This window comes from Microtus ochrogaster, chromosome 21 (genome assembly GCF_000317375.1).
Source record: "Microtus ochrogaster isolate Prairie Vole_2 chromosome 21, MicOch1.0, whole genome shotgun sequence".
Lineage (NCBI taxonomy): Eukaryota > Metazoa > Chordata > Mammalia > Rodentia > Cricetidae > Microtus > Microtus ochrogaster.
In genome coordinates, this window is record NC_022022.1 from 30,057,045 (window position 1) to 30,068,454 (window position 11,410).

Consider the following 11,410-nt stretch of genomic DNA (forward strand, 5'->3'; position numbering starts at 1 on the left):
CAGCCTGGTCTACAAGAGCTAGTTCCAGGACAGGCTCCAAAACCACAGAGAAACCCTGTCTCGAAAAAACAAAAAAAAAAAAACCAAAAAACAAACAAAAAAAACCCAACAAGCCCTGCTCGCTGCTCATGTGGAGCCTGACCTGACTGCTTGTTCCTGGTGTCTCCTGACTCTCTGGGCTCTTTTCAGAGTATGGAGGAAAATGGAAAATGCTGCATTACTTTGCTCAGCGTTTCTTCGCTCCGCTGCTGCCAGTGGGTTTTGAAGATAAAGGTGTGTTTTATGTCTATGGTGTGTCAGATCTTCACAGAGACTACAAAACAAGGCTCACTGTGAGTTATTTGGATTGTGTGTGTGTGTGTGTGTGTGTGTGTCTCTAAGGTTGAAGGGAACTTTTCGATGACTTCTTGGTGGAACACTCTTTTGGGGACGTATCAACATGCTGCCAGTGTTTGTAACATAAGCCGGGCTGTGTGGACAGTCAGTGTTCAGGCTAACAGCCGCTAAGCATTACATAACCTGAGCAAGGCTGTTATCATCTTGAGGATTCGGTTCCTTCAACTGTCAGATAATGCTCATCTGTCTCCTTCAGTATTGTGGATGACAAATGAATAGAAGAATTACGTGTGAACCTCAAAGTGCTATGCAAATGGAAGATTCTAATGTGAGAAGCTGGTACTAGTTCAGATTTCACAAAAGAAGTTAAAAGGGCGTGGTAATGTTGAAATCAGCGAGGCTGTCTGGAATAGGAATATAGAAAGATACACTGTGTTTAAGTAAAAAGAAAGACTTAGGAACCCTTGGATGCCTGCAGTTTAGTTGATACCACTAAGGCTAGAAATAAGTCCTGTCTGTAGAAAATAAAACCTGCCATGTGCCAGGTTTTCTCAAAGGAGTTCTCCTCGTGAAGACATGGATCCTGGGAAGCTGAGCAATTAGTTACTTGGCTAGAACTTAAGTGGCTGAGATGAAGGCTCGGGGTTTACAGTCACCTGGTTCCGCTCCTCTGTTGTCCAGCCAGTATTACTCTGTAACAGATAAAGCAGCTAGCAAGAACGGTCACTGTTGCTCTTTTCTCCCTAGGTGAGGCTCCATACCTGGAGCTCCCTGACGCCTTTGTGCTCTGTTGTGACTTCAAGCGCTGTGATGAAAGCAGGGGAGGCTGCGATTCTCTACCAGGAGCCGGTGCCTGATCTGCTGAAGAGATGCGGGGGCTGTACGAGGGAAAGCTGTGTGGTTTCCTTCCACCTTTCTACTCACGTTGACGTCTTCAGCCCAACCAACTACCATTTCCTGTCCTCCCTTAAGGACGCCCAAGGGCTGGTCAAGGCCAACATCACTGTAAGTATCTCTTGTCTGGGGTGCCAGTGCCCTATAGGGTATTCCTTCTCTTGGGCCAGCGAGCTATGTCCTGGTCCTCTCCTGCTTCCCTCTTTGTGCTCTTAATTTGAGGATGGCTCCTCTCCTCCTGCTGGATGCTAAGACTAAGCAGTCTTTATTTCTACCTCAGGATTTGTTTTTTGTTTTTGTTTGTTTTTGGTTTTGTTTATTGAGATAGGGTTTCTCTATAGCTTTTAGCCTGTCCTGGAACTAGCTCTTGTACAGTCTTCACAGAGATCCACCTGCCCCTGCCTCCCGAGTGCTGGGATTAAAGGCGTGCGCCACCACCTGTCCGGCTTCAGGATTTGTTTGTAATTGATGTCTGCCACCTGCGCTTCCCTGGTCCCTTTCCCTGGTGAGGCTGGGATGGAGGAATGAGAGGTGCCATAAGCCACCTTTGCAGATTGCATCTCTGCTAGGCTCCAGGCTGTGTTCTAGGCGTGCTACTGCCTAAGCCCTGGCTTCTGCCACTTCCCCGAAGTGCTGTGCTCTTGTTTTGCAAGTGCAGAAGCTGTCCACAGAGGGTTAAGCAGAAAACTCAGTGTCCTGTGACCCAGGAAGCACTGGAGGTTAGTTGGTTGAGTTCACTCCAGTTTGGACTCTTTAAATACAGTTTATTAATCACTTTATTGCCTTTGATTTATTGCTTCGAAGTCACTTAATCACCGAATCTCTTTATAATTGGCAAGGAAAATAAAAGATAATCAGCTTATGTTTTTCTCAAAATGATGCAGCTGGTAAACTTGGCACCTGTCTAGTTGATTAAAGACCTTTCCTTCCTTTTCTCCCTTCGTGTAAAACCTGACAAAAATATTCTAGAAAGTTTTATTCTCTGTTTCAGCCAAATTTAAATTTGTTACACAGTTTACTCTATTGAAATTTTTAAAATTGGCTTAAGAAATGATAATATAAAGACACTAATTTTTTCAAAAGAAGTTAAAACCACCAAAAACATACCTTCTTTCCAAATTAACAGTGAAATTATCACGTGACCACGTCTAAGCCCTCTGGAAACACTAAGGTCAGAATAGAGATAAGAAAGTTGGCATGTGCTTATGGCATTTTTTAAATTTTTTAAACAGCAAAGCAAGAAGCAACTTGTAGTATTTTAAGGAGGAAATGTCCCCCAAACGCTCACATCTTTGAGCTTTTGGTTCCCAGGTAATGATAATGTTTGGGGAGGTTTCAGAGGTGCAGTCCTCTTGGAGGAAGCGTGTCCCTGGAGGTGGGCTCTGAGACTTTAAAGGCTTAAGCCATGATTTGGGGACATGAGACATAGCTTCATACCTGAGTCTAGAGGCTCTGTGGTTATGCTCTGCAGCCAGCTATGCTCTTTTAATCCCTTGACAGTCACTTAAGCCACCCAAATGCCAAGTGTCCCTTTCTTGGTGATATTCTAATAACGGTTCATAGAGATACAAAGCATTCAACGTCTCAAGAGAGATTTTCCTTAGTAATTGGCATTTATGCATTTCCTGGGCTTGAGAAGACAATTTGGTAATTTTCCACAGACTGAAATAATTTTTCAGGTATTGTCAAGTGTCATAACTGCACAGACAAATATATGACTTGGAAGTTAGACCAAGGGGTTGGGAAATGCGGTTTTTATTAGGCCCACATAAATGCCTGTCAGACAGAGATGTAAACTGCAGTTCTTTCTCGTCCTTTATTTCCTTTATCTTTTTTTTTATTTTTTCAGGTCACCATCTCTCAGAAGGGTGATTTATTTGTGTTTGATCTGAGAACTTCTGCCGTCGCTCCCTTTGTTTGGTTGGATGTAGGGAGCATCCCAGGGAGATTCAGTGATAACGGCTTCCTCATGATCAAGAAGATGCGCTCTGTACTGTTTTATCCTTGGAAGCTCACCAGCAAGAGTGAGCTGCAGCAGGCTTTCACTGTGACCTCCCTGACAGATACCTACTGAAGCCACGTGGCTGGATTTCAGCAGACACTGGGAACGAAGCCTCGCTAAAGCATGACTGGAGAGAAAGGCAGCCTGAGGTAAAGCGGAGAAGCCGCTGCATATCTGCTAGCTGGTGTGCACCACTCTTCACGCGTCCAGTTAGTACAATAGCTGTTTTTAAAGATGTTTGATCACCCAGGTGATGCCCTTGGACAAGGTCATGCCCAGGTGTTCTTGAGTCTCCCAGGGTTGTGGTTTCAGAACTTTGTCCCATAGCTAAGGCATAACTAGAAGGGTTATACAACTTGATGATCTTTTAGGGAGATTGTGACAGACATGGCGGTGTGCATTCATGGAACTAAACGGGGAGGTTCTAAAGTAATGTAGGGCTTTCATAGCGGTATCCCTGAAGACAAAGTATGAGGCTATTATTGCCAGAGGAAATGGGAGCTCAGATGTTACAGTAGAGAATGCGTGATGGCAGCCATATTGGTTGCTGTTGGTAGACAGTGGAGGGGCTCGATGGTTGCCATGTGATTGCCATCTTCGACATAGGATTCCTTTTCTCATAAAAGTGATCTTTCTTTAAAACTTAGTGTAGGCCGCTGTGCTCGTACCTCCCTGTAGTCCCAGCACTCTGGAGGCAGAGGCGGGGGGCTCACAAGTTCCATGTTGGCCCTGGCTGCACTGTGGAATTTTTCACCCATCTTGGCCCTAAGCTTTCATGTGAGCATTAGTCTTAACACTGATTCTGATGAGCTTTCTAATCCAAAGCGGTGAGCTGCATTTAAACTCATTGACTCTGGTACAGAATTGGCAAACAGGGTTAATAAGCAGCCAATGTGGGTATAGGTTCAGGGACTTTTTGTACCTCTTTTGTATTTTTTCTATATGTTTAAAATTATATACAAAGCCACAGGTTATACAAATTGCATTGGCAACTTGATTGTTCGTCCGTGCTCTGTTTCACCATTTAATAAACATCCCATTATGTATAATGTTGCACTGAACATTTCTGCTTGATAAATGAGAGAATTTGAAGAATATAAACAGATTACTAGGAAGCATTCATAATTGCTTAGTGGGATGGACAGGCAATGAATATTTCTCTTTAAATCTAAGACTCATTAAGTAATGGTTTTGTTTTTAAAACCAAGAAACACTAAGTCAGGAAAGCCTAAAAAGAAGGTAAATACCTCAATACTACAGGTTCTTCAATCCTTTTCTTCAGTACCCAAGGCTTTTCTCATTTTACAGACACAGAAAAAAGAACACAGACTCTCTCTCTCTCTCTCTCTCTCTCTCTCTCTCTCTCTCTCTCTCTCTCACACACACACACACACACACATACACACACACGCTGCTCAGGGACTGCCCCTTGCTGAGGGCAGCAGAGACCCCTACTCTTCCATAACTGGGGGGCGGAGATTCCTCGTGAGAAGCCTGTGAAGTGGGCTTGGAAGTTGATAGACTGATTAGCAGCCATACCCAGTCTGCGTACCGTAGGAGAACAAGTATAAAATGGCTTAATTTTAAATGTGTGGAACCAAATGTGGAGGTTCTGAGGCAATAGCACTGGGAGATGCTACCTACCAAAGATGAAGTGTGTCACCCCAGGGGACTCGAGAGCTCCTGTTGCCTCTGACAATAATAACCAGGTCGAGAGAGATGGCTTGAAAGTTAAGAGCCCTTGCTGCTCTTCCAGAGGACCAGAGTTAAGTTCCCAGCACTCTTGCTAGACCTCGCTCAACCGTACCTTCAGGTCAAAGGGATCTGATACTGTTTCTGGCCTCTGTAGACATCTGCACACATATGGCATGCATGACCAAACATTCATGCACACATATTCATGCACTTATTTTTAAAAATTATGAGGCTTTTTTGGGGGAACTTATTGCATGATTCTCTAGTGTGAATTTTGCAGACGATAGCATCGTGTCACCATGTTGGCCACACTTCGTAATGTTTACATTGGGTTGATACCCAGATGAATTCTGCAACCTGAATGAAATGACGTAACTTCCGTCTTCTCTATTCTTGTAGTAAAATGGGATCAGTAGTCCTTCTTATTTTATTTTTGCACAAAAAGTGAATCAATTTCACTCAAAGCTGTGGCTTCAGAGACAGCAGGACTGCTAGCCACACTTCTCATGCTCAAACCCACATTCCGAGGCTTTTTAACTGGAGGACTGTGGGCAGTAGCTTTAGTTCTCTTCTGCTGAACACAGTCTGGACGCTGTTAGGGGATGGCAGCAGCCAGCTGTTCTTCCAGACAGCCTGGGCATGGCTTAGATAGGTGTTTTTGTCACAGTTGCTGTAGTGGAGCCTGATATGGTCACTCTTGGGTTTGGGTTTCTGAGTTCGCTTGCTGTCCTTGGTCTTCATGAAAACAGTAGACAAAGGCAGAAAAGAGCAGGGTCAGGTCTCGCTGACCCCACCTCGCCACGTCCATTCCAGGGAGAGTGCATGCCCAGGTCAGCCTGCGCAGGGGTGGCTCCACCCATCCCCAGACACAGAACTATAAAGTAGTAACTTTCTCCTTTGCTTTCACTGTGGTTCCTTTTCTCGCTGCCTTTCTGCTGGACTTTTTATTGTGGGACTTCGTTACACCAGGAAAGTCACTTACAAATCAAGCAGTTTGATCTTCTCTATTGGAATGAAGGTGACCTGGAGGAATGAAGGGATGTTTTCCAAATTCTTAAAGTGATAAAGACCTGAAACAGGACAGTTGTCTCCCCCACCCCCCCACTCCCACCCCACATACCCCTGTTCAGCTCTGCTATGCTGCCCAGGTGAAGGGCAGGATCCACTTTCCCAAGTGCTGCAGCTGGTGAGGGGGAGGGGCCAGTTCCCTCGCCCACCACAGGAGACAGGGCAATGGGGAGGCATTGTCCCCTGGTCCTCACCACCCCACCACTTGGCAGACGAGGGGTGTGGCCAGCTCTCCCACTCTCACACCCTCAGGGACAGCTCACTCACAACTTCACCAACAGAGTCAGCTCCACTGTGCTACCCAGGCGAGGTGCAGGGCCTGTTTTACTGATTGCTACAGCTGGTGAGGGGTGGGGCTGGCTCCCTTGGCTATCACAGGCAGCAAGGGGCAAGGGGTAAATTAATCAATATTCTAATAACTTTCTTACCCAAAAGGATAATCTGCCTCAGTGTCCCCCTTGAGTCCCATACTCAAAATCTTTCAGGAAGGCCATCTTAATCAGCTATTTAGGAAAACTGCTTTTGGAGAACTCATGATAGAAATGAAAACAATTCAAATGGGTCTCTAAAGTCTTTCTTTGTCATTAATGCATAAGGAAGAACACGAGCTCATCTGGCCAGCTAGGCCAGGCTCTGCTGTAAAAAAAGAGGGTTGACTAACCTGCCAAGACGTCTTTGAGACCTTGCACAGGAGCCAAGCAAAAATTGGCTTTGCAGGAATAATGCCATTGGGTCGTTGTCTCTTGTTTGAGAAATATCTGTCCTTGTGTTTGTAGACAAGGGCCACCAGGTCCTGCCGTAAAGGGTGCAATAATAATGTAGTTGGATTCTTTAGCCCATTAGCAAGGTTTAGCATGCTCCCTTGTGCCGTCTCCTGCTGTGCAGTGGGCAAGATTCCGAGTGCTCTTGCACACGTTACCCAGAGCTCTCAGGAACAGCGACATTTCTGTTTGAAAACTGGCATGCGTTCTTGCCTCTGACATATTGGGAAGCACCCTCGTATTATTCTGTTATCACTGCTTATCGTGGCCTTGGCAAAACTGATTGGGTGCTGAGAGACACTGCATACATTCCTAGGGGTTGGAGCAGTTACTACTGACTGGCCAGCCAAGAGCCAGACAGTCTGCTCTGTGGAGGAGGCTGTGTCTAGCTCCGGGGAGTGAATCATACTTTGTTATAGCAAAGCTATTCCATTTTGTCAGTGGATGGTGTTTGGTCAAGCATGTGATATAGGTTGGTATGATAGGAGTTTCCCTGTCTAGTAAGAGAGATACTGGAGGGGCTGGAGAGATGGCTCCATTGATTGAGATCACTTGCTGCTCTTCCAGAAGACTTGGGTTTTGCTTCCCAGCACCCATGAGATGGCTCAAAGTCATCTGTCATGGTAACTGCCAAGGATCAGACACCCTCTTCTGACCTTGGGCACCAGGCATGCAGGTGGTTCAGTCATACTGGCAGGTGAAACACTCATACATATAAAATATCTTTTTACAGAGAGGTACTGGAAGTGGATCTCGCTCCTGGGTGTAACTAAGAGGCATCTGTTTGAGAATTTGACACCTAAGAACTGTTGAAACAGTATTGACAGGGACAGCAATGGTGTAGAGCTGCTAAATTAGCCCTCCATCCCTGAACTCGGGTCTTAGAGTACCAAAAATTCTCATTTGTTTAATCTACTTGCAGTCAAGCCTTCTGATTTGACAACCACAATTGTATCCTAATTTTTTTAAATTTATTTATTTATTAAGGATTTCTGCCTCCTCCCCGCCACCACCTCCCATTTCCCTCCCCCTCCCCCGATCAAGTCCCTCTCCCTCATCAGCTTGAAGAGCAATCAGGGTTCCCTGACCTGTGGGAAGTCCAAGGACCGCCCACCTCCATCCAGGTTTAGTAAGGTGAGCAACCACACTGCCTAGGCTCCCCCAAAGCCAGTACGTGCAGTAGGATCAAAAACCCATTGCCATTGTTCTTGAGTTCTCAGTAGTCCTCATTGTCTGCTATGTTCAGCAAGTCCGGTTTTATCCCATGCTTTTTTCAGACCCAGGCCAACTGGCCTTGGTGAATTCCGGATAGAACATCCTCATTGTCTCAGTGTGTGGGTGTACCCCTCACGGTCCTGAGTTCCTTGCTCGTGCTCCCTCTCCTTCTGCTCCTGATTTGGACCTTGAGATTTCTGTCCGGTGCTCCAATGTGGGTCTCTGTCTCTGTCTCCTTTCATCCCCTGATGAAGGTTAATATTCAGGAGGATGCCTATATGTTTGTCTTTGGATTCACCTTCTTCTTTTTTTTTTTTTTTTTTGGTTTTTTCGAGACAGGGTTTCTCTGTGGCTTTGGAGCCTGTCCTGGAACTCGCTCTGTAGACCAGGCTGGTCTCAAACTCACAGAGATTCGCCTGCCTCAGCCTCCTGAGTGCTGGGATTAAAGACGTGCGCCACCATCGCCCGGCCTGGATTCACCTTCTTATTTAGCTTCTCTAGGATTGCGAATTATAAGCTCAATGTCCTTTATTTATGGCTAGAAACCAAATATGAGTGAGTACATCCCATGTTCCTCTTTTTGGGTCTGGCTTACCTCACTCAGGATAGTGTTTTCTATTTCCATCCATTTGTACGCAAAATTCAAGAAGCCCTTGTTTTTTTACTGCTGAGTAATACTCTTAATATGTATATATCCCATACTTTCTTCATCCATTCTTCCATTGAAGGGCATCTAGGTTGTTTCCAGGTTCTGGCTATTACAAACAATGCTGCTATGAACATAGTTGAGCATATACTTTTGTTGTATGATAGGGCCTCTCTTGGGTATATTCCCAAGAGTGGTATTGCTGGGTCCAGGGGTAGGTTGATCCCAAATTTCCTAATTGATACAATTAAAGGAATGAGCTTTGACATTAGGCATACTTGGTACTTAAGTTTGAATACTGGTCCAATATTAGCAGGTTTTGTGTCTTTTTGTGCCTTAATTTCTATATTTTTTATTTGGGTGTGTGGTATATGTATATGTTTGTTACCATGCAGGTGTGTGGAGGCCAAAGGTCAATGTTGGATGTCTTCCTTGACTCCTCTCTACTTTATTTATTTATTTTGGTTTTTCGAGACAGGGTTTCTCTGTGGTTTTGGAGCCTGTCCTGGAACTAGCTCTTGTAGACCAGGCTGGTCTCAAACTCACAGAGATCCGCCTGCCTCTGCCTCCCAAGTGCTGGGATTAAAGGCGTGCACCACCACCGCCCGGCTACTTTATTTTTTTAAAAAAATGTTTTTTTATTATTTATTATCTATACAGTATTCTGCCTGCATGTACACATGCAGACCAGAAGAGGGCACCAGATCTCATTACAGATAATTGTGAGCCACCATGTGCTTGTTGGGAATTGAACTCAGGACCTTTGGAAGAACAGTCAGTGATCTTAACCTCTGAGCCATCTCTCCAGCCCTCTACCTATTTTTTTTTTAAGACAGGGTCTGTCTCTGACCTGCAGCTCACTGATTCAGCAAAGCTGGCTGGCCAATGAGCTCTCAGATCTGCCTGCCTCCGCTCTTCCTGCTCTGAGGTTAAAGGTGTGTACCGCCACCCTTTGCTTTTATGGGATGGTGGAGGGCCAAATGCAGATGCTCATGCTTCAGCAGCTGGCGCTTTACCAGCTGAGCCATCTTCCCAGCCCTTCTCTGCCTTTGCTTTATATATAGAATATATATGTATGACTTAACCCACCTCATACGTCAATTGTGAGAACCAAGTGAGATGATGGGTAGATAACGATAGCACAGATGCAGCAGATGTGAGCTATTATGCTTATTGCCTCCATACGGAGGCAGCAGAACAGATCTAGGGAGGTACGTATATTTGCACCTGGGCCAGAGTCTGTAGCTGGGAACAGTGCCCCCTGGAGACCCAGGGAGAAGGATTGGAGAGGAGCAGCAAGCACCCCATTATCCTACCCTGACTGGCTGCCTGAAGATGCACCTATAGGGAGTTTGGATAAAGTCACAGAGCCCATTGGCTGGCAGACGGGGGTCCAAAAGTGCTCTAGAAATTTGAATGACCTATTAACATTTAATAAGGGAGAGTTCATGCCAAATAATGGTTTTACCTGTCTCTATAAGAAAAAAAACAAACAAACGCAAAGCCTGTAATCGCTGAATTCACTCATAGTCAGTCAATCTCATCTTATAATCAATCAAAATCACCTCCACAAAATTACCTAAGCTTTGAGGTCCCACAAATAGGCTTTGGAGAGTGTAGGGTGGGCACGTGGGCTTCCGCTCAACCCTGGGATGCTGGCTCACCCATTCCCGGTGCCTGGATGCAACTTTGTTTAACTCCGCCACGTGTTAATCTTGAATCAGTCACAGAACATCCAAGCTTTAATTTCCTTCTCTTGTAGACATGGTCAATAATAACAAGTATTTCATAGAATCACCGTGAATTAAATGGGATCAGTCTGTCCAGTGCCAGCAGGGATAAGCTCACAGTAAATTCTGCCTTATGGTTACCGTTCCACAAAAGATCATGGGAGCCATCAGGTCTAGGGAGTCTCTTGACCAAAGTGAAAGAAATATTTAAAGCTTTAACACTATGGTTGGGGGTGTGGATGGTCCCAGGCTCTATGACCTAATTTGAAGAAGCAGAAAGATGACTATATTTCAAATCCACCTTCCTCCTTTTTTGGCATGGCTTGGTCCAGTTTTATCAAAACAAAAACAAAAGAGCTGCGAGAGGCGGGGCCCCTGCTGGGTGACTGTGCAGGGCTCTGCAGCTGCCACAGAGGCTACTTACCTCCTTTGCTGGGAGGCGGCTGGCCAATGTCTGGCCAAGCCTGGCTTTTCAGCAAGCTCGTGTGTGTGTGTGTGTGTGTGTGTGTGTGTGTGTTCCTGCCCCTCTTACTCTAAGATAGGAGGGGAGGGTGAGGAAGAACCTGTGGGAGCTGACTGCCACTACCCTGGAATGCACGCGTGGGCGACTGTTAGGGAGGAGGATGAGTGAAAGAAGGGGGCGGGGAGAAGGCAGTTGATAGGCAGGGAAAGAGTGAAAGAGAAAGGGAGGGAAAAGGAGAGAGAGAGAGTGAGAGACAGGAAGAGGGGAGGAGAGAAAGGCAGAGAGAATGTGATAGAGAGAGGAAGAATGAGAAGGGGAAAGAAGGAAGGGATGGGGAGAAGGTGGGGGTTGGGGAGGAAGAAGTCAGGGGGCTACAGCTCCTTTAGCTGAGCTCTGGCTTCTTTCCAGGCTCCTGGCAGAGACCAACAACAGCAGGGCTGGGTCACCAGGTTCCAATCCAGGAGCCGCTTCCTGCTCTGCTTTTCATTCAACTTCATTTCTATCCATCCTGTTACCCTGGCAAAAAGTAGCTGCGGAGTGATTATTGAGAGAGAGAGAGAGAGAGAGAGAGAGAGAGAGAGAGAGAGAGAGAGAGAGAGA

General features: G+C 45.8%; 1 protein-coding gene across 1 annotated transcript in view; it reads left to right on the top strand.

Moving 5' to 3' along the window:
• Manba (mannosidase beta) overlaps positions 1-4,274 on the top strand; it is a 70,544-nt gene extending 66,270 nt beyond the window's left edge. The window contains exons 17-19 of the mRNA XM_005357323.2: positions 190-332; positions 1,084-1,341; positions 3,080-4,274. Coding sequence (XP_005357380.1) covers positions 190-332; positions 1,084-1,341; positions 3,080-3,304 — 626 coding nt within the window. The 3' untranslated portion in view covers positions 3,305-4,274. The remainder of the gene's footprint in view (positions 1-189; positions 333-1,083; positions 1,342-3,079) is intronic.
• The last annotated feature ends 7,136 nt before the right edge of the window (positions 4,275-11,410 follow it).